A 24671-nucleotide genomic window follows, 5' to 3' on the forward strand; every position below is an offset into this window, starting at 1 on the left:
CATATTTTGTTTGAACACAGCCTGATAGATTCGCAACCTACCCAGGTATGCTCTGTTAGACTAATAGTTTAAACAATTAATGTCTACTCTTGGTTTGAGCCCTGGGTTTCACCTGTGAATATTGTATTTGTTGCTTAAAAGGATAAACTAACATGAAGACCAGAGAGCTGTCTTTGGGAGAAAAGCAAGTCATTTGCAGCTGAGAAAAGAGGGAAAATTGATCATAGTCATTTCAAAAGCACTGGGCATAGCCAATACAATAATTTGGAATCTCCAGAAAAAGAAAGAAACCACTGGTGTACTAATAACCAGACATCAAACAGAAAAACAGCAGTTGATGACAGAAAACAACTGTCAGTGACATCACAGCCTCCACAGGGCAGTGGTGGCAGTATCGCAATCCACTGTTCAAAGAACACTTGCACTGCAAAAAAAAAAGACATTTTAGCAAGTGAAAATATATTGAATATAGTTCAAACGATTTACCATTTCCTATTAGAAGAATACAAAACACTTACTCTGAATTTATTAGGCCTAGTTCCAGATTGTAACCAACTTATTCCAAGATGTCTTGTCAAGTAAAAATATATGTCCATAGAAAGATAATTTTGCTAGTATTAAGTAATTTTCTCCTCAAATTCAGTTTTCTTTCTTTTTTTTTTTGCAGTGAGGAAACAGAAATATAGAGGCCAAACCACAAGATGCAAACCACTCATCAGCAGTAAGAATTAGAAGGCCAGATTGAAATTCAAAAAGAAATACAGAGACGAGCCACAAAAGTTTTGGACTCAAGATTAGTCTCAACCAAAGTGACTAAAAGGCCAAAGTGTAGAGAGAAATAAAAAAGGATCTGCTCATGATTTAAAACATACAAGCTCACTGGTCAAGCCCATTGAAGGTAGCTAAGGCTTGCACGGCTGCTTCTGGAATTGGCTCTGTAATCTTTACTGATCATGTAACTCATCATGATAACAGCAGAATGAATTCAGAAGTCTATTCTGTCCACCAATTTACAGAGAAATGCATCCAATCTAATTGGGAGAAACTTCATCATGCAGCAAAGCAATGACCCAAAACACACTGCAACACAACAAAGGATTTCATCAGGGGGAAAACTGAAAGGTTTTAAATTAGCCAAGTTAATCACCAGACCTTAACCCGAACTGAGCAACACTTCACCTCCTGATAGTAATGGGAGGACCACCACCCAAAAAAAAAAATTGAAAGAAGCCTGGAAAAGAATCACAAAAGAAGAACGAAACAGTTTGGTGATGTCAGTGGGTCACTGGCTTGATGCAGTTATTACAAGCAAGGAATATACAACCAAATATTAAGTGTTATTTCTTTGAATTTACTTAAAGTTCTGTTCCTTTACTTTTGCTCACCTACAAAGTGAATGGTCTGATACCAAAGGTGCCGTGTTCTAAGTGGTTTAGTACATCAAGATGTAAATACTGTATCAGGAAACTAAAGCTGAAATTCTGATCTATTGCCTCATGTTCATCTTTTGTTCTCAAACATAACTATCTTCAGTGTATAGCAAAAAGTAAAGAATTGGCCTTGTCGTTCATGATCTGGTCAGACCTGCGATGATGGTCTGTGCATTGATACCAACAATGAATAGTGCAGGAATTCTGTAGTGGTCTTGAGCTACTGTTCATCTCTGGTGGAGTTTATGACTATAAAGTGCTGGCCATACTATCTGCACAGATAGTTTAACACTATGCTCATAATCGCAGTATACATTCCACCTGGCATAATGCAAGTGAAGCATTAAATGAACTCTACAGTAACCTACAGACAGCGCACCCTGATAGATTCTACAGTAACCTACAGACAGCGCACCCTGATAGATTTTTCATTGTCGCCAGGGACTATAACCATGCAAACCTGAAATTAGTGCTGCCAAAATTCAACCAGCATGCTGATTTAACCACCCATGGAACAAATACTCAAGATCTTATTTACATAAACGTTTGCAGTGCTTATGAGGCTACACCCCACCTCCATCTCGCTTGCTTATACCACATCCATGTTTTCCTAATCCCCGCATATAGACCACTTCTGAAACATGCCAAAGTGATTCTGAAAGAGGTGAGAACCTGGTCTAAGGGAGCCATCTCAGCACTTCAGGAATGTTTTGAGCACATAGAGTAGAGCATGTTCTGAGAGGCTGCTGCTGTGTACAACCACACCACAGATTTGGAGGAATACACAGCATTAGTGGTATGGGAACTGCACAATCTTTGACTCTGAGAAAAGCGGAAAAGATCACTGGGGTCTCTTGACCCACCATCAACACCTCATACAACAATAGCTGCATCCTCAAAGTCAACAGCATTGTATACAACCCCTCTCATACATCATGGAATTTTGACCTTCCTGACATCCAGCAGAAGGTACCAAAGCATCAGTGTGATCACCAGACTCAGTTTCTTCCCTGCGGCAGTCAGATTATTCAACAATCTGTTGCCTCCCAGCACTCACCTGGACTAATGAAACACCTAACCTAGTATGATTCAATACTATTGTACACCTTTATGCAACTTTACAAATATTCATCAGACACTTTTTTTTATTTATGAAACCCTTTTTGCTGCCAATATTGCTGCTACTTTATTTGTTGCTACACTACATACAGTGGGGCAAAAAAGTATTTAGTCAGCCACCAATTGTGCAAGTTCTCCCACTTAAAAAGATGAGAGAGGCCTGTAATTTTCATCATAGGTACACTTCAACTATGAGAGACAGAATGGGGGGAAAGAATCCAGGAAATCACATTGTAGGATTTTTAACGAATTAATTGGTAAATTCCTCGGTAAAATAAGTATTTGGTCACCTACAAACAAGCAAGATTTCTGGCTCTCACAGACCTGTAACTTCTTCTTTAAGAGGCTCCTCTGTCCTCCACTTGTTACCTGTATTAATGGCACCTGTTTGAACTCGTTATCAGTATAAAAGACACCTGTCCACAACCTCAAACAGTCACACTCCAAACTCCTCTATGGCCAAGACCAAAGAGCTGTCAAAGGACACCAGAAACAAAATTGTAGACCTGCACCAGGCTGGGAAGACTGAATCTGCAATATGTAAGCAGCTTGGTGTAAAGAAATCAACTGTGGGAGCAATTATTAGAAAATGGAAGACATACAAGACCACTGATAATCTCCCTCGATCTGGGGCTCCACGCAAGATCTCACCCTGTGGGGTCAAAATGATCACAAGAACAGTGAGCAAAAATCCCAGAACCACACGGGGGGACCTAGTGAATGACCTGCAGAGAGCTGGGACCAAAGTAATAAAGGCTACCATCAGTAACACACTACGCTGCCAGGGACTCAAATCCTGCAGTGCCAGACGTGTCCCCCTGCTTAAGCCAGTACATGTCCAGGCCCGTCTGAAGTTTGCTAGAGAGCATTTGGATGATCCAGAAGAGGATTGGGAGAATGTCATATGGTCAGATGAAACCAAAATAGAACTTTTTGGTAAAAACTCAACTTGTCGTGTTTGGAGGAGAAAGAATGCTGAGTTGCATCCAAAGAACACCATACCTACTGTGAAGCATGGGGGTGGAAACATCATGCTTTGGGGCTGTTTTTCTGCAAAGGGACCAGGACGACTGATCCGTGTAAAGGAAAGAATGAATGGGGCCATGTATCGTGAGATTTTGAGTGAAAACCTCCTTCCATCAGCAAGGGCATTGAAGATGAAACGTGGCTGGGTCTTTCAGCATGACAATGATCCCAAACACACCGCCCGGGCAACGAAGGAGTGGCTTCGTAAGAAGCATTTCAAGGTCCTGGAGTGGCCTAGCCAGTCTCCAGATCTCAACCCCATAGAAAATCTTTGGAGGGAGTTGAAAGTCCGTGTTGCCCAGTGACAGCCCCAAAACATCACTGCTCTAGAGGAGATCTGCATGGAGGAATGGGCCAAAATACCAGCAACAGTGTGTGAAAACCTTGTGAAGACTTACAGAAAACATTTGACCTCTGTCATTGCCAACAAAGGCTATATAACAAAGTATTGAGATGAACTTTTGTTATTGACCAAATACTTATTTTCCACCATAGTTTGCAAATAAATTCTTTAAAAATCAGACAATGTGATTTTCTGGATTTTTTTTCTCATTTTGTCTCTCATAGTTGAGGTATACCTATGATGAAAATTACAGGCCTCTCATCTTTTTAAGTAGGAGAACTTGCACAATTGGTGACTGACTAAATACTTTTTTGCCCCACTGTAATTGTTTACAGTCCATTGTGCAATAGCTTTCCCACACAACACTGTTCTGTTGCCCTTGTACGGTATATATTGTTCTGTATATTCACTGTTCCTTGCATTTATTGTCCTGCACTCATCTCACAGTACGTTTACATGCACGTCCAAATCGAGCTGCTGTTGGTAATCGAGCAAAGGGTCCCAGCAGGGGTGCCAGAGAAATCCAATCCTACATGCACAAGTGAAATCGGGCTATTGTGCAAGGTGCATTGTGCACCCGAGCCACACGTGGCGCTACACGCCCCATTGTGTTGGTACACTTCCGGTTGTCGTCATGAAGAAGAGCTATAGTGTTGCCAGATACTGCTGACGTTTTCCAGCCCAAAACGTGTTCAAATCCGCTAAAATTCACTTAAAACCCCCAATCTGGCAACACTAGAGTTCCGTGTTCAAGCTGTTAGGCTTGCTCTAACAGACTATGGCTACAAGCTGTCCGGCGCAGACCACTGTTTTGTAAGACAACTTATTTTGCACAATAATATTTTTCTAAAGTCCATTTTTTGCTTACAAAAAAAAAATTTTTTTGCTTACAATTTAACTTATGTCTTAATAAACACACACAAAGTTCAATTGTTTTGTTTTTATTGACATTCTTCAGATGTTGGACATACACACACACACACATATATATATATATATATATATATATATATATATATATAATATACACACACACAATAACTTGTTTATGTACACAATTCACAGCTATGCAACAGCTGTACAGATGTATTTGGTGATACAGTAAGTGAGCTAAATTTTAACAGTGCAAACAATGCCACAAAAAGAAAAGATTCATGCCGTTGTCATGATTCGTTGTCATGCCGACTGAGGCTGTTGTGTTTCCCGCTTGTGGTCTCATCACTCGTCACTTCCGGAAGTAGCTCGACAACTAGCTCGATAGGGTATACATGCACAAAGTAGCTCGGCAGAAATCGCATAAACTAGGTCGTGTAGCTCGATTCCGAGAAATCAAGTTCGGTTCAATTTCAGCCGAATTAAGGTGTATACATGGCATTTTGAACTTCGATTTCAGTCGAGCAACGGCAGAAATTCGATTCTCTCTATGTGCATGTAAACGTAGTGACTGTTGTGAATTTGCACTTTATGTAGTCATGTGTAATGTACTACTGTACCACAGTCGTGGAGCAATAACATTTCTGTTCCATTGTATACAAGCTATATAGATGAATGACAATAAAAACCCACTTGACTTGAATGTGTAAAGGACATTAGTGTAATTGAAAAACCTCCTATGTGATTCTTACAAGACACAAGTACTTCTACTAGGACTGCAAAGTTATAGATAAGCTCTTATGTTGTAAGTTTTGATAGCCTTTCTGTTAAATCACAGTAAAAGAACTCACTGAGTGATTACTGAATCCAATCTCTAATTTTAAACTCATGTACTGCTATTACTAACATTTTTTCATCTTAGAAACATTGTTACTCTAAAAAATATATATACACATCATGAGGCAGAAGTATGATGCAGAAAAGTTGGTTCATTCTTTTATTACCTCTGGGTTAGATTATTGAAATGCCCTGATGCTTGGATGCTCCAGTTCTGCGAGCTATGGCGCGTGCACCTGAAGGCGCGCCTTGTGCGCACCAAGTGGACTCCAGCACGTGCGCCTGAACTCAATTAGAGAACTACGTGTTTACCTACAGTGAGGCAAAAAAGTATTTAGTCACCAATTGTGCAAGTTCTCCCATTTAAAAAGATGAGAGAGGCCTGTAATTTTCATCATAGGTACACTTCAACTATGAGAGACAAAATGAGAAAAAAAAATCCAGAAAATCACATTGTCTGATTTTTAAAGAATTTATTTGCAAATTATGGTGGAAAATAAGTATTTGATCAATAACAAAAGTTCATCTCAATACTTTGTTATATACCCTTTGTTGGCAATGACAGAGGTCAAATGTTTTCTGTAAGTCTTCACAAGGTTTTCACACACTGTTGCTGGTATTTTGGCCCATTCCTCCATGCAGATCTCCTCTAGAGCAGTGATGTTTTGGGGCTGTCGCTGGGCAACACGGACTTTCAACTCCCAAGCCACTCCTTCGTTGCCCGGGCGGTGTGTTTGGGATCATTGTCATGCTGAAAGACCCAGCCACGTTTCATCTTCAATGCCCTTGCTGATGGAAGGAGGTTTTCACTCAAAATCTCACGATACATGGCCCCATTCATTCTTTCCTTTTTCTTTCCTTTACACGTCCCGGTCCCTTTGCAGAAAAACAGCCCCAAAGCATGATGTTTCCACCCCCATGCTTCACAGTAGGTATGGTGTTCTTTGGATGCAACTCAGCATTCTTTCTCCTCCAAACACGACAAGTTGAGTTTTTACCAAAAAGTTCTATTTTGGTTTCATCTGACCATATGACATTCTCCCAATCCTCTTCTGGATCATCCAAATGCTCTCTAGCAAACTTCAGACGGGCCTGGACATGTACTGGCTTAAGCAGGGGGACACATCTGGCACTGCAGGATTTGAGTCCCTGGCGGCGTAGTGTGTTACTGATGGTAGCCTTTGTTATTGTGGTCCCAGCTCTCTGCCGGTCCCCCCGTGTGGTTCTGGGATTTTTGCTCACTGTTCTTGTGATCATTTTGACCCCATGGGGTGAGATCTTGCGTGGAGCCCCAGATCGAGGGAGATTATCAGTGGTCTTGTATGTCTTCCATTTTCTAATAATTGCTCCCACAGTTGATTTCTTCACACCAGGCTGCTTACCTATTGCAGATTCAGTCTTCCCAGCCTGGTGCAGGTCTACAATTTTGTTTCTGGTGTCCTTTGACAACTCTTTGGTCTTGGCCATAGCGGAGTTTGGTGTGTGACTGTTTGAGGTTGTGGACAGGTGTCTTTTATACTGATAACGAGTTCAAACAGGTGCCATTAATACAGGTAACGAGTGGAGGACAGAGGAGCCTCTTAAAGAAGAAGTTACAGGTCTGTGATAGCCAGAAATCTTGCTTGTTTGTAGGTGACCAAATACTTATTTTACCGAGGAATTTACCAATTAATTCATTAAAAATCATACAATGTGATTTCCTGGATTCTTTCCTGGGCAATTCCATGTAAATGTCAACCTCACCATGCAAAAATAAAGCAACATGTAATACATCAAAACCACTCCCAGAGATATCACCTAGGCCTGTATTTTACAGATGTGAATAAGTTGAACCAATTTGTAACCAACCTAATATGTCACTGTCAGTCTTTCTTATAATGTAAAACCCAAGCTAAAACCAACTTTGATGTACAATTCTATATTATTGCCACAAGCCACAGAAATGTATGCTAAAATCCACAAAACAGCAAAACAATAGCCATCCTAAATATTATTTAAGAACTTTGATAGTTTTAGCTGATATTTAGAGAGTTTTTCAAAGGGTTATGGTGGTTAAATTGCTGATTTTCTAAACATATGCCATGTCTATTTCAGACGCGTCACATCCATAACGCTGACTTTTCCTTCCGAAACTCTGCATGAAATACAAAATATTTTAAACAAAGATTTTTTTAATATTCACCTTGGACCCCTCTATCAAACGGATATCTCCATTTCGACATTAGGTTTACAATTTCACAGAGTTTGATAAAAATGTACAGTCACCCAAGAAAAGTGATACTTTTTCTGTCACATCCATAACGCATTTTTATTGGCATTTTCTGGCATGCCCTAGATGTACTATGGGAATTGTTCTTGTTCTATCACTTCTCCAGTATGGTACAGCCTTAAAATATGCAACACCTGTTTAAATACTGGGAGACAATAAAACATGCACTGGGTCATTTGTTGCCATTTTGAGTTCAAGTGTCACGTCCATAACGCTGGAATTGCTCTCCTCCTATTCTGTCTCTCATAGTTGAAGTGTACCTATGATGAAAATTACAGGCCTCTCTCATCTTTTTAAGTGGGAGAACTTGCACAATTGGTGGCTGACTAAATACTTTTTTGCCCCACTGTATTTAAGGACTGTGCTGATGCAAGTGCATCATGAAGTATTATGCTACGTTAAGTACGCATTACCGAGCCTTTCTACCCATGTTCCTGGTTTCTTTATTCTTGTGCCTGTTTCTCGTTATTGTTCTCGCTTAGCCTTTGATGTACTGTTTGTGTCTCAACCAACCCTTTTGCCTGTTTTCACGTCTCTGATCTAGCCTGCTGATTTGGAGTATGTATGTATGTATGTATGTATGTAAGTAAAATGCACTTTATTATTAAACTGAACACTTCTGCACATACATCCGCCTCCCTCGTGTACCTGATTGGATGTTCCAGCAGGTGCGTAAACAAGCTGTAGCAGCCCTTACTAATCTGTACTAGAACCAGAAGATTCATTCATTTTACCCATATAAATCAGTACTTGTGCTGCCAGTAATATTTGTAATTGTATTGATTTGTAATCAATACAATTTTGTATTGATTATAAATTACTACGAATGCCATGTACATGTACTCCTGCCTGATCCTGACAATTCTACTGCTATGGTTCATCTCGCCCTTGGGAACTCCCTGATTCATTCTTTTCCTTGAAGCCTTCTGTATTTGTGACTCACTCCCTGTAACAACTCTTTAACTTGTGGAAAACAGAAGAACTGGAAGCAGTCTTTAGAGCAGATGCGTTCTTTTTATTTTCACATTTTTCAGTAACTTATACTGACTCACACACGCAAAGGGATATCACAGCTCTCGCTCTTGTTCCTGGCCATCTGAAAGATACACAGAGACATAGGTTAATAGACAGCCAGTAATTAGACACAGGTGCACCTCATCATATGTTACCTACTGGTTCAACCTGACTCCTCGCCGTTCACAGCCGACGCTTGACCATGCCCCCCCACTGCTACATACTCCCACCGCCCGACTCAGGCTGGGGAGCTGTCCAGCCTGCAGCTGACTCTCCCTCCGGGCAGGACAGGTAATCCACCATGACCATCTGTGCCCCAGCTTGTGGACGACCTCAAATTTAAAGGGCTGAAGGGCCAGATACCAACAAATGATCTGCTCATTGGCATCCTTCATGCGGTGGAGCCACTGGAGTAGGGAATGGTCAGAACAGAGGGTGAATGGGCATCCTAGCAGGTAGTACTGGAGAGTGAGGACTACCCACTTGATGGCCAGACACTCCTTTTCTATGGTGCTGTACTTTAACTCTGGCAGGGAGAGCTTGCAGCTCATGTACAGCACTGGATACACCTCCCCCTCCACCACCTGGGACAAAACGACCACCAGCCCTCTGTCGCGTTGGTCTGTAAAACCAAAGGGAGAGAAAATTCAGGAGAATGCAACAGTGCCCCCCACACACACAAAATGGCCTTTATCTGAGCAAAAGCCTGTTTGCACAGCTCTGTCATGGACCAGATCTGGCACCCCCTTTTTAGTGAGGTCAGTCAGCAGTCTGGTGATGTCTGAAAAATTAGGCACAAACCACCTATAATAGTCAGTCCCAGGAACTGCCTCACCCCCTTTTTGGACTTAAATCTTGGGTAGGCCACAATTGCTTCAGTCTTATCAATTCGGGGACGCACCTGCTCATGACTCAAGTGGAAGCCCAGATACCATACTTCCACCTGTCCGATTGCACACTTTTTCTGGTTTGCTGTGAGCCCAGTGCACCTCTGCAACCTTAGGACCGCCCTAAGATGTTGTAGATGCCGCTCCCAATCATTACTATAAATGATTGTCATCTAAGTAGGCCACTGCATACGCATTGCTGGGATGGACAATTCAGTCCCTGAGGTGCTGAAACGTTGCTTGGACCTCAACCAACCCGAAAGGAAGGGTGACAAATTGGTATAAACCAAATGGAGTGGAAAAGGTCATTTTTTTCATGGGATAATGGAGTCAAGGGGATCTGCCAACATCCCTTTGTTAAATCCAGTGTCGAGTAAAAGCGAGCTGCACCTAACCGATCGAGCAGTTCATCAATGCAAGGTATCATCTCATCATCTCTAGCCGCTTTATCCTTCTACAGGGTCACAGGCGAGCTGGAGCCTATCCCAGCTGACTACGGGAGAAAGGCAGGGTACACCCTGGACAAGTTGCCAGGTCATCACAGGGCTGACACATAGACACAGACAACCATTCACACTCACACCTATGGTTAATTTAGAGTCACCAGTTAACCTAACCTGCATGTCTTTGGACTGTGGGGGAAACCGGAGCACCCGGAGGAAACCCACGCAGACACAGGGAGAACATGCAAACTCTGCACAGAAAGGCCCTCGCCGGCCACGGGGCTCGAACCCAGACCTTCTTGCTGTGAGGCGACAGCGCTAACCACTACACCAGCAAGGTATCAGATACGCGTCAAATTTAGACACCACATTGACTTTTCTATAGTCCACACAGAACCAGACGGACCCGTCGGTCTTGGGAACCAAGACCACCAGGCTGCTCTAGTCACTGTGCAACTCCTCAGTTACCCTGATCTTCAGCATAGCCTGGAGTTCGTCCCGAATCACACTTTTCTTGTGCTTGGGGAGCCAATACGGGCAGCTGCATATCATCACCACTGGGGGAGTCTCAATGTGGTTCTATGCAGTCAGTGTGACCAGGGAGGGATGAGAACGCATCACAGAATTCCTCTGCAACCTAATAAGCTGTGCCCTCTGGGACGGTGAGAGGTAGTCTCCACAGGGGACTGGGGTGAATTGGGTTAGGATCTGTCCATAGGACCACTTTAAGCCATATACTCCACAGAGTGGGACTTCATGGAAGAGTGGCCAGAAAAGTAATTGCTTAAAAAAAACATGTTTGGAGTTTGCCCAACAGCATGTGGCAGACTCCCCAAACACATGGAAGAAGATTCTCTGGTCAAATGAGACAAATATTGAACTTTTTGGCCATCACAGGAAATGCCACATGTGGCGCAAACCGAACACCCTGAGAACACCATCCCTACAATGAAGCATGGTGTGGGGATGAATGAAGCATGCTGTGGGGATGTTTTTCATCTGCAGGGACAGGAAAGCTGGTCAGGACTGAAGGAAAGATGGATGGCACTAAATACAGGGCAATTCTGGAGGAAAACTTGTTTGAGTCAGCCAAAGGTTTGAGACTGGGATGAAGGTTCACGGTCTAGCAGGACAATGAGCCTAAATATACTACTAAAGCTACACTGGAGTGGTTTAAAGGTAAACACTTAAATGTCTTGGAATGGCCTAGTACCTCAATCCAATTGAGAATCTGTGGCATAACTTGAAGATTGCTGTACACCAACGCAACCCATCTAACTTGAAGGAGTTGGAGTAGTTTTGCCTTGAGGAATGGGCAAAAATCTTAGTGGCTAGTGTGCTAAGCTAATAGAGACATACCCCAAGAGACTTGCAGCTGTAATTGTAGCAAAAGGTGGCTCTATAAAGTATTGACTTTTGGGGATGGATATTTATGCACACTCCAGATTTTTGTTTTTTCATCTTAATTATTGTTTGTGTCACAATAAAAAACACAATATGCACCTTTAAAGTGGTAGGCATGTTGTGTAAATCAAATGGTGCTATCCCCCCAAAATCTATTTTAATTCCAGCTTGTAATGCAACAAAACAGGACAAACACCAAGGGGGATGAATACTTTTGCAAGGCACTGTATAAAAACAATGGTTCCATTACCACAGCATATCCATGCAAATGTATTTGCCCCTGTATTTGACTATATGTTTAAACAAGAAAAATGGGTCTGGCTGTAGAAAGACATGACTTAAATTCCCAAATTCAGACATATTTTAAAATACTCAACACACTTCATATGTAATGGAATATGGGAAATGTTCAACCAATTTGTGCAACTGGATGAAATATGGCATATAAAATTTCCTATATTTTGCATCATTGGCCTATAAGAGATTACACTGACTATCAGAAAACACGACGTATAATGTTTAAACGTAAAAATAAATAAATAAATATTGTAATTCTTTGCTTCACAATGTTTTGGTTTGTGGTGCAGCCTCCCCTTCTTTACTACCAGCTCTTAAAAAAAAAAATCCTCAGCCAATTGAGCAGTATGTGGCCCCATGACATCACTGTCTCAGGAATGAGCTGAGTTGCTGTGGCAACAGGCAAGGGATGGAAGCATATTCTAGGTGGGTTGTGGATTTCATACCGTTTCTAGTCTGTATGGTTTAGATTAGTGGATGAAGAAAACTCAAACCAGCAGAAAGTGATTCCACAGAAAGAAGTCAATGACCCACTGTAATATTACATGATGATTAACATTGCCCCTATTGAAATTTTTCAGCATTTCATATGACATTTTTAAATAATTTTTTTTTTTTTTAAATATTTGTCCGGGCAGCATGGTGGTGTAGTGGTTAGCGCTGTCGCCTCACAGCAAGAAGGTCTGGGTTTGAGCCCCATGGCCGGCAAGGGCCTTTCTGTGCGGAGTTTGCATGTTCTCCCCGTGTCCGCGTGGGTTTCCTCCGGGTGCTCCGGTTTCCCCCACAGTCCAAAGACATGCAGGTTAGGTTAACTGGTGACTCTAAATTGAGCGTAGGTGTGAATGTGAGTGTGAATGGTTGTCTGTGTCTATGTGTCAGCCCTGTGATGACCTGGCGACTTGTCCAGGGTGTACCCCGCCTTTCGCCCATAGTCAGCTGGGATAGGCTCCAGCTCGCCTGTGACCCTGTAGAACAGGATAAAGCGGCTCGAGATAATGAGAGATTAGATATTTGTCCAAGGAAACTACAAGGTAGTCAAACGTGTTACATGTATTTCTGTGTATGTAATGTTTCTTTTTTGTGGTTCTGCCTCTTATGATTTTTGTTTTCTGCCTTTTATTCTTTTGTAATATTGTGTGTTCGGTTTATTAGGATGAAATCAGACAGACCTAGATTTATTTTGTCTTTCTCTGATGAGTCAGAGCTTCTCCAACTTTCAGTCAAAAGAGGACCCAATAATTATTGTTTTTTGACAGATTATGGGCAAATTTGTAATGTTATATCTACAGTGCTACACATTTCTCAAACTCACTGCCTAAGCTGTTTAAAAATGTAGTGTGTTCATGAACTAGATGTTTTATGCACAATCCAAACTGAAGAACTATCACAAGCACACAACAGCCACTACCAAACTACAGTAGGGTTTGATAGTCTGAGGCTATTATGAAGAATTATCTTAACTTAATGTAAATCTAGGAGTGCTAGTGGAGTCAAATAGGACAATGATATCTTTCCAATAATGTTTTTATTGGTCATAAGACAATATGACATGCAGATTTTCTGTCATGAACTGGCCAAAATACAGGGCTTAAACACACACACACACACACACACACACACACTTTCTCTCATTTACAGTGCCTTTTCTGTTTTTCCATATTTGTCACACTAAATGGCTTCAGATCCTCATACAAAATGTAACAGAAGACAAGAAGATAAGGAAACACAAAACACAAGTCATGCAACGCCTATATCACCCAATTGAAAAAGTAATTGCCCCCTAAATTTAATAACAGGTTGTGCCACCTTTAGTAGAAACAACTGCAAAATGCTTCTGATAACTGGAGATCAGTCTTTGACATAACTGAGGAGGAATTTAATTCAGCTGCACTGGAGGGCTTTGGAGCATAATCTGCCCATTTAAGGTCCTTACACAGCATCTCAGTGGGGTTCAGGACTTTGACTAGGCCACTCTGAATACTTCAATTTGTTTCTTTTAAGCCATTCAGTGAAGGACTTGCTCTTGTGCTGAATTGTGCTTGAGCTTCGGATCATAGACTGGTGAGTAGATATTTTCCTTCAGGATTTTCTTGGAGAGAACAAAATTCATGGTTCTATCAATTATCAATCAATTATGGCAAGCTTCACAAGCCCTGAAGCAGCACTACCACCACCACATTTCACTATTGGAATGATGTTCTTATTGTGAAAAACAGTGTTATCTTTATCGCAATTTAGCACATTGATGATATTTAAGTAATGTTTAGATTCTTTAGATTCTGTTTAGATAAGTTTCTGAAACTATTATGTGTGACAAGTACGTGAAGATAGAAGAAATCTGTAAAGGGAAAATACTTTTCATGGTGCTGCACATGCAGTAATAAATGAGGATACAGTGGTGCTTCAAAGTTTGTGAACCCTTTAGAATTTTCTAGATTTCTGCATAAATATGACCTAAAACATCATCAGATTTTCACACAAGTCCTAAAAGTAGACAAAGAGAACCCAGTTAAACAAATGAGACAAAAATATTATCCTTGGTCATTTATTTATTGAGGAAAATGATCCAATATTACATATCTGTGAGTGGCAAAAGTATGTGAACCTTTGCTTTCAGTATCTGGTGTGACCCCCTTGTGCAGCAATAACTGCAACTAAACGTTTCCGGTAACTGTTGATCAGTCCTGCACACTGGCTTGGAGGAATTTTAGCCCATTCCTCCATACAGAACAGCTTCAACTCTGGGATGTTGGTGGGCTTCCTCGCATGAACTGCTCACTTCAGGTCCTTCCACAACATTTCGATTGGATTAAGGTCAGGACTTTGACTTGGCCATTCCAAAACATTAACTTTATTCTTCTTTAACCATTCTTTGGGAGAATGACTTGTGTGCTTAGGGTCGTTGTCTTGCTGCATGACCCACCTTCTCTTGAGATTCAGTTCATGGACAGATGTCCTGACATTTTCCTTTAGAATTTGCTGGTATAATTCAGAATTCATTGTTCCATCAATGATGGCAAGCCGTCCTGGCCCAGATGCAGCAAAACAGGCCCAAACCATGATACTACCACCACCATGTTTCACAGATGGGATAAGGTTCTTATGCTGGAATGCAGTGTTTTCCTTTCTCCTAACATAACGCTTCTCATTTAAACCAAAAAGTTCTATTTTGGTCTCATCCATCCACAAAACATTTTTCCAATAGCCTTCTGGCTTGTTCACGTGAGCTTTAGTAAACTGCAGACGAGCAGCAATGTTCTTTTTGGAGAGCAGTGGCTTTCTCCTTGCAACCCTGCCATGCACACCATTGTTGTTCAGTGTTCTCCTGATGGTGGACTCATGAACATTAACATTAGCCAATGTGAGAGAGGCCTTCAGTTGCTTAGAAGTTACCCTGGGGTTAGGGCTGCACGATAAATCGTAAAAAAAAAAATCACGATCTCGATTCACATATACACGTGATCTCATTTCAAAACACAACGATTCTTAAGCATTTTATTTCACGAGTGGCATCACAAACAAATGCTCTTATTTCTTCCTGGATTTTTTCAAGCACCCCTAAAGGCAGCACTGCCGCTGACTCCTCCCTCAACCTATGGTAAAGCATCTTTACAACACGTGATTCAGTCAGTGAAGGAAGCCCGCCTGCAATTGAGTGTGTGGAAACAGTGAGGGAAGTGCTATCAGGCACGTTAAAATATAAATAACTTTTCTAGAATTTCACCAAAACTCATTGAATTTTCAGCATTGTAAGAGAACTCCCTAAAGTATTATTCAGCAAAACCCCAGAATGATAGCACAAATCTAGAATTTTTAACAGAATTTTAGTTCTTAAAATTTAACGTAATTATGGACGTCACGCGTAACATTTACACCCGTGAAAAATCACTTTGAATGCTGTTTTGAAAGTTTTGATCAAATATTCTCTATAATAATTAAAAAAAAAATCGCTTAAATATTATAAACACAGTCTTTTAATGTATCAAAAAATAATTTTGATAAAGCAAGGAAATTCGGAAGAAAATTTGTTTTTTCTTTTGCTTGTTGTGTGCATCACGCTACCAAAATCTAACTAACCCCTTCATGAGCAATTCCAACTTTCATGGACTTGTAGAGCGAATAAACCTTTCAAAAAAAAAATATAATACTTCTCACCCAGTAAATTAGAATCCTGGTGATTTATATCCTCGTAGCTTCAGTAGATCTAGAGATTTAGTCAATTTAGTAAATCCCAAACGCTGTGAAAGACGCCAGCCATCTATGGTGAGAAGTGCTGCTGTAGTTGAGAAACTCTCATTTCTCCCGCTTCCAACTAACTCAGTGACCCATACCAAAATAACAATGTCATGCTCATCACTTAAGGATGATTTATGCCAAGTTTCACGGAAAAATACAGCGAAATAAATTTGCTAGAAGCATTTTTCAAAATCCCAAACATTATGAAACATTTCTTGTTATGAGTAGCACACTGTGTGAGCACAATCGCTGTCAGGCACGTTAAAATATAAATAACTTTTCTAGAATTTCACCAAAACTCATTGAATTTTCAGCACTGTAAGAGAACTCCCTAAAGTATTATTCAGCAAAACCCCAGAATGATAGCACAAATCTACAATTTTTAACAGAATTTTAGTTCTTAAAATTTAATGTAATTATGGACGTCACGCGTAACGTTTACACCTGTGAAAAATCACTTTGAATGCTGTTTTGAAAGTTTTGATCAAATAGTCTCTATAATAAAAAAAATTGCTTAAATATTATAAACACACAGTCTTTTAATGTATCAAAAAATAATTTTGATAAAGCAAGGAAATTCGGAAGAAAATTTGTTTTTTCTTTTGCTTGTTGTGCCCGTCACGCTACCAAAATCTAACTAACCCCTTCACGAACAATTCCAACTTTCATGGACTTGTAGCGCGAATAAACCTTTCAAAAAATATATATAATACTTCTCACCCAGTAAATTAGAATCCTGGTGATTTATATCCTCGTAGCTTCAGTAGATCTAAAGATTTAGTCGATTTAGTAAATCCCAAACGCTGTGAAACACGCCAGCCATCTCTGGTGAGAAGTGCTGCTATAGTTGAGAAACTCTCATTTCTCCCACTTCCAACTAACTCCGTGACCCATACCAAAATAACAATGTCATGCTCATCACTTAAGGATGATTTATGCCAAGTTTCACGGAAAAATACAGCGAAATAAATTTGCTAGAAGCATTTTTCAAAATCTCAAACATTTTGAAACATTTCTTGTAGGGTTTCAGGTTACAAATTTCGAGAATAGAGAAATTGAGGCGCAAAAGTTTGACACTAAACTCGCGAAAATACTCCATCCTAGCGAGTTTCACAACCAAACTAGGCTACATGACAGTCCGTGACCACCCAGGAATGTTCTAGAAGGTACGCTTCTAGGCACGTGCGATCGAGAAAGACGCCACGTGAAGGTAGTAAAGGTAGTATTTCCACTGTCTTATGACGTTTTTGCTTGTTTTAGCGCGATAAACAATGCATTATGGGTAATCATTAACATGCTGATTTCAAGGTTAAAATGGGTAAAAACAACTAATTTATATAGATATTGTAAAAATTGTGCCTAATAATTATTTCAGTACATAAAATCAAAACCTGAATTTTTTATTTTTTCCCTATGTTACACCATTGTGCATCTATAGCATGCTACTCATTATTGCGAAGAAACTCCAGGTGGTAGTGGTGAGAGTCACCCAAAGACCTGAATCGAGCTCATGCCCAAAAAGGGTTCGCATTCGGCGGTGTGGAAGTATTTTGGGTTAAGCCAGACGATGACAAACAGTCTGAGGTGCATTGCAAAGTGTGTTCTGCCCTCGTTGCTGCACCGCAAGGCAACACCACTAATCTCTACAATCACCTGAAACATCACCACAAAGTAGAGTATGATGAAGCCATACAAGGCAAGAAACAAACACAAACACAGATGACAATAACCAGGACCTTGTACAATGCAACGCCATACCCACCAAACTCCAGTAGACACAAGGAGATCACAGCAGCTATCACATATCACCTGGCAAAAGATATGGCACCGATAAATACTGTACAACATGAGGGATTTCGGAAGATGATAAACACTCTCGACAAACGGTACTCTATCCCCTCCCGCAACTTCTTTTTTTCAAACGTTGCGCTTCCCGATATGTACAATAAACAGCAGGCAGTGGTCGAGGCAGAATTGCGGGAAATCGATCATTTTTCCGCTACGTCTGATTTATGGTCCAGTTGGACCATGGAACCATTTTTGAGCCTGATGGTTCATTTTATAACGCCTGATTTCACTATCAAAAGCCGGTGCTTACAGACAGCTTTTTTCCCCGAAGACCATACAGGTGAGGCCCTAGCACAGGGATTAAAAGATGCCCTCGCATCTTGGAGTCTGAATGAGGATAAATTGACCTGCATCACAACAGACAATGGTCAAAACATAGTAAAAGCCATCTCCCTCAACGATTGGACCAGGCTCCAATGTTTTGGACATTGACTCCATCTGGCAATAGGTGAGTTCCTTTATAAAGTCACAATAATAATAATAATAAAAATCAGCCACATATCTCAATTTATTTTGCTACTACTACTGTGCCTCTGCCAAAGCAAAGTTCCTGCAGCTCCTGCTAACAAGCCTATTGTTCAAACGTTTGATACTCTACTTGAATGACCATTTGAATGTTTTTTTTTTGTTTTGTGCAATAAACATTTTGTATAAAAAATCATGCCAAAGAATCGTGATCTCAATTCTAAGCAAAAAAATCGTGATTCACATTTTTTCCAGAATCGTGCAGCCCTACCTGGGGTCCTTTGTGATCTCGCCGACTACTACACGCCTTGCTCTTGGAGTGATCTTTGTTGGTCGACCACTCCTGGGGTCTTGAATTTCCTCCATTTGTACACAATCTGTCTGACTGTGGATTGGTGGAGTCCAAATTCTTTAGAGATGGTTTTATAACCTTTTCCAGCCTGATGAGCATCAACAACGCTTTTTCTGAGGTCCTCAGAAATCTCCTTTGTTTGTGCCATGATACACTTCCACAAACATGTGTTGTGAAGATCAGACTTTGATAGATCCCTGTTCGTTAAATAAAACAGGGTGCCCACTCACACCTGATTGTCATCCCATTGATTGAAAACACCTGACTCTAATTTCACCTTCAAATTAACTGCTCAATCCTAGAGGTTCACATACTTTTGCCGCTCACAGATATGTAATATTGGATCATTTTCCTCAATAAATAAATGATCAAGTATAATATTTTTGTCTCATTTGTTTAACTGGGTTCTCTTTATCTACTTTTAGGACTTGTGTGAAAATCTGATGATGTTTTAGGTCATATTTATTCAGAAATCTAGAAAATTCTAAAGGGTTCACAAACTTTCAAGCACCACTGTATATCAAAATGATTGATAACAGTTGATAGTAGACAGCAAATATAAAAGATGAACACTTGTACCACAGTATAAATGATTAATTAAAGTTTTGAAGGAGACCAAAAATGTGAGCCCTCACTCTCGTTCATAGACCCGGGTACAGACAAAATCTCCAGCACTCATAGTCTGAAACAAAGAATTTAAAAAAAAAGAACTGTGTCATAACAACGGATATCAATTGATTTGTTATCACATTATTGAACTCTTGAGATTAGTTCAGTCAGCAGGCTCTTGAATTCAGGATTTCACGATAGACCTGGCTTCATGCACCATGTATGGCAGTATGTAGGAAAGTAAACCCCAGCTGCTTGCACTTCTGTGGTTATTTGATTCCCCCCATATAAAATGACTTCCACATATTTGAAACTACTTTAGCAAATGGCAGGGGTCATTTCATAATTCTGACATATTGTCAATATCTTATATTGACCTATGAAGCTATATAGTTTATTTGTGCATGTATTATTCATTCAAATGCAATAGTAATTAAATAAAGTATGCAGAACTGCAGATCAGCAACTGTTTCCCATGAACCTGTGGAAACAATTTGACTAACTGGGTGTGAGGCTTTAATCAAAGTTATGTGTTGGATGCCTTGCCAAATCTAATGGATTTACAGGACTAGCTCTGATATCTGATAAATCAATCTTGTCTCAGGTAAATTTTTCAAAAGTTGCCCCCACTGTCTTTCAAAATGAACTGAGCTACACTATTTGGCCAAAAGTATGTGGACACCTGACCATGACACCCACATGTGAGCCTTTCCCAAACTTTTGACACAAAGTTGGAAGCACAAAATTATATAGCTGTAAAATTCCCTTCACTGGAACTAAGAGACCCAAACCTGTTCCAGCATACAATGCCCCTGTGCACAAAACGAGCTCCATGAATACATGGTTTGCCAAAATGATAGTGGAAGAACTCAAGTGAGCGGCACAGTGGTGTAGTGGTTAGTACTGTCGCTTCACAGCAAGAAGGTTCTGGGTTCAAGCCCGGTGGCCAATAGGGGCCTTTCTGTGTGGAGTTTGCATGTTCTCCCCATGTCTGCATGGGTTTCCTCCGAGTGCTCTGGTTTCTCCCACAGTCCAAAAACATGCAGGTTAGGCTAACTGGTGGCTCTAAATTGACCGTAGGCGTGAGTGTGAGTGGTTGTTTGCCTCTATGTGTCAGTCCTGCGATGACCTGGCAACCTGCCCAGGGTGTACCCTGCCTCTCGCCCATAGTCAGCTGGGATAGGCTCCAGCTTGCCCGCAACCCTGCACAGGATAAGTAGTTACAGATGATGGATGGATGGATGGATGGATGGATGGATGGATGGATGGATGGAACTCAAGTGTCTTGCACAGAGCCCTGACTGAACTCAGCCCCACTGATGAACTGGAACACTGACTGCATCCCAGGCCTCTTGTAGCTGAATGAACACAAATCCCCAGAGTCACGCCCCAAAATGCTCCACATATGGGTGTCATTGGTCAGGTGTCCACAAACATTTGGGCATTTAATGTATATAATCTGGTTAGTTCAAAGACCAATTCAGCCAATTATTTAATAAAATAGGAGTTTGCATGTTCTTCCCGTGTCTGCGTGGGTTTCCTCCGGGTGCTCCAGTTTCTCCCACAGTTCAAAGACCTCCAGGTTAGGCTAACATGGGGCAGCCATGGCCTGAAGTTTGGGCTGAAGTGCCCTTGAGAAAGGCACCTAGCCCCCAACTACTCCCCGGGCGCTGTAGCATCGCTGCATACTGCTTTGGGTATGTCTGTGTGCTCACTGTTCACTTGTGTGTGCATGTGTGTGTTCACTGCTTCAGATGGGTTAAATTCAGAAGAGGAATTTCACTGTGCTTAAGTCTGTGCTTAAGTGTACGTGTGATGAATAAAGGCTTCTTGTTCTATTCTTGTTCTTGTTCAATAGTGTTCACTTTATATGAAATCTATTGTGCATTCAAAAAGCATTCAGGGCCAATAATTACAATATTTCTGACAATTATTCTTTAAATTAGATAGTCTTAGATACTCAAGGCAGAAAGAAATCAGCTAAAAATCATAAGTAAAAATGTGTTAGAAAGGTTCTCAGATGCCTCTTTTTGACCAATAGGGAATGGGTTCTTAAACTGGTTCTGTTCAAGATTCTTTGAACCTTGGTGCCAAGGCGAACTGGCCCACATTTTCACCAGTTTTGAGTGGAACTGTTGTAATCAAAGATTCGTCATGAACGTAGGGTGTTGCACAATGGACAACGGGAGTAAACAGTAGTAGCAAGATGGTGGATCACATTGATTTCCTCTGAGCTTTTGTTCTGTTACTGCTGATAATTGTTTTCATTCCATTTTGCTCTGAAGATGCATCCTTTTCCAGTGCGTTCTCCATTGCTGCACTCCACTTCCTCTCCAAACTAATGATGTCATGGTTCACTTCCTCTCCAAACTAACACTGATGTCATGGTTCATGCTGGAAAAACCAGCTCTATTTGGGTTCCAGCTAGGAACCAATTTTTCAGGTTCCAAACCAATTTATTTTTGGTCGAAATTCTTTGAACGATTCAAAATTTGGTGAGTGAACAAGAAAGGAACCCATTCCCTGTTGGTTGAAAATGGATAAGAGTAACTTTTTGGAAGGAGAAGAGGTTTATCTTTGGAGTAAACAGTCCTACCAGTGGTGAATTCTATCATATATTTATGAAATACTACTACTGTGGGCGGGCGGGCAGGAGGAAGGAAGGAAGGAAGGAAGGAAGGAAGGAAGGAAGGAAGGAAGGAAAAACCAAAATGATACACATGGGTAAGCGACATTCAAGTGACATCAATTCAAATAGCTTTGAAACTATTAGAGTTAAACTCTAACAATAAGGGCTAAACTCTTAGCTCTGAATGCTGAATATACAAGTATTTGCTTCAGATCAATCAACATACAGCCATATTCGCTTGTTAAATCCATAACACTGACTTCACTAATACATCACTCATCACAGTTAGCTGACTAGATTGAACATGTCCGGGTATCCAGGGTTTTTTCCCCACTCTGCAGCTCGAACACAGGGTTCAAAAATAATTCTGAGATCAGACTTCCAAGGTAAGTCAAATCCAGCATATTTCCTGTGAAAACACTAAACTCGGAAAGAGACCACTTCTAGTCAAGCTGTTTGGTACCTGGCTGGTATGACTTCTGAGAATCACTCTTAAAAATAGTCTAAGAAGTGGACAATTCCTTTGAGCTTAGGGCTTGTTTTTGTTCATTCACTCTCAGCTGTGGGGCTTTGTCAAGACAGAATTTACCACAGGTGTACTTTACTTCATTTGTTTCAGTGGAAATTAGACTTCATGTTATTGTTAAAATAATAATAATGATGTCATTCGCAATAAAATTTAGAGTAAAGCTATAATATAAAAAACGAGTATGTATATGAGTGTAAATACTGAATGTGCTATAAATATAGGACAACATGCTGTGTTTAGCAACTAATGCTTATGTAGCAAATGTAACAACTGCCTTACTAGTATGAGCTCCCCATTATCAGTCAGCTCACGAGTCCAGGATGTCCGAGGTCCCTCTCCTTTCAGCAGTGTCTGCTCACAGCTGATCTTTCTGTCATTGTCCCATTTTGGAAAACTCGGAATGGGAAGAAACCCAAAGACAAGAGATGGTGAGTTGTAGTTGAACATGTAATCGAGCGCTCTCATTTATTTTTATGTAAATTCCAATCAGCCAATCATGTGGCAGCAGTGCAGATTTACACAAGAATTGTACAAAAACAACAGAAAGAAAATCCAGCTCTGTGGGTGGGAACGCCCTGTTGATGGAAGAGGTCAGAAAAGAATGGCCAGACTGGGCTACAGTAACTCAGTCCAAACCATTTTTTAAAAGTGTGGTGAAGAGAAAAGCAAAACACACAACATGTCAGATTCGAGGTCAATGGTCTATAACTGCATAAGACCACTCCCACTGGGCTACAACTCTCTCCCACTCACTCACACAGGTGAAGATTGGGGAAAAAAGTTACCTGGTGCAATCAATCTCACTTCAAGGCAGGGTTTAAGTTTTATAGGACAGAAGAGATGTCTAGTAATAATAAATAACATGTCAGAAACTTTCACAGACGTGCCAAATTACTAAAGTTACCATGCAAGGTCGTCCATCTACAGTGGTCTCATTGAAGCTCTGGCCCACTGTGAAGGACACGTGAGTCGTGTGAACACTAGTGGATGTCTGTATTGACAGAGTCTCTCCCTGCTGCTCGATCTCAACCACCGGCCTGGATGCAGCTGCTACTGCGATTTTCCTCAAAAAGACATTTACACCTACAGAAAACACCCAGAAGGAACGAGAACATAGCTGGATCAAAAGACTACTTCTTGTGGTTACCTGATTTCCTGCCTGAATACATTAAATGTAATGGAATACATTTCCCATAAACATTCCTGTAGGTAATTAAGATCAGATTCACCAAACCTCATTTCTTCCAGCTTGGCCAAGGAAATGCCAAATCATTAATAAATATTTAGCTATGGAAGGAGTTCTGGAGTATGTTTGTTTCACTTGAAGAAACAGCAACGGGAAATTAATTCCTTAGTACAGATAAGTGAAATTCAATAATGATTCATTACTTTTATTAAAGTCAAAAGGCCAAGACAAGATAGACATAAATATAGACTAAACAGACAAAAATAAGCAAAAAAGCCAACAAAATTAACGCGAGAAAATCTTAATATTATTATAGAAATTACAAAAATAAACATGATCATTAACAGAGGTGGAAACGTCCAGAGAAACTCTACTTGTCCACGTGATTTTTAGCAAACTGCAGACAGCAGCAATGTTCTTTTTGGAGAGCAGTGGCTTTCTCCTTGCAACCCTGCCATGCACACCATTGTTGTTCAGTGTTCTCCTGATGGTGGACTCATGAACATTAACATTAGCCAATGTGAGAGAGGCCTTCAGTTGCTTAGAAGTTACCCCGGGGTCCTTTGTGATCTCACCGACTATTACACGGCTTGCTCTTGGAATGATCTTTGTTGGTCGACCACTCCTGGGGAGGGTAACAATGGTCTTGAATTTCCTCCATTTGTACACAATCTGTCTGACTGTGGATTGGTGGAGTCCAAACTCTTTAGAGATGGTTTTGTAACCTTTTCCAGCCTGATGAACATCAACAACGCTTTTTCTGAGGTCCTCAGAAATCTCCTTTGTTCGTGACTTGATACACTTCCACAAACGTGTTGTGAAGATCAGACTTTGATAGATCCCTGTTCTTTAAATAAAACAGGGTGCCCACTCAC

General features: G+C 40.7%; 1 protein-coding gene across 1 annotated transcript in view; it reads right to left on the reverse strand.

The window, feature by feature from the left end:
* Positions 1–19438: 19438 nt before the first annotated feature.
* Positions 19439–24671, reverse strand: part of crabp2b (cellular retinoic acid binding protein 2, b) — a 6233-nt gene continuing 1000 nt past the window's right edge. Inside the window, exons 2-4 of the mRNA XM_060904094.1 lie at positions 23517–23693; positions 22890–23008; positions 19439–19525 (exon numbers count right to left, since the gene is read on the reverse strand). Of these exons, the coding sequence (XP_060760077.1) occupies positions 19475–19525; positions 22890–23008; positions 23517–23693 (347 nt within the window). The 3' untranslated portion in view covers positions 19439–19474. The remainder of the gene's footprint in view (positions 19526–22889; positions 23009–23516; positions 23694–24671) is intronic.

Source organism: Neoarius graeffei, chromosome 22, assembly GCF_027579695.1.
Source record: "Neoarius graeffei isolate fNeoGra1 chromosome 22, fNeoGra1.pri, whole genome shotgun sequence".
Classification (NCBI taxonomy): Eukaryota; Metazoa; Chordata; class Actinopteri; order Siluriformes; family Ariidae; genus Neoarius; species Neoarius graeffei.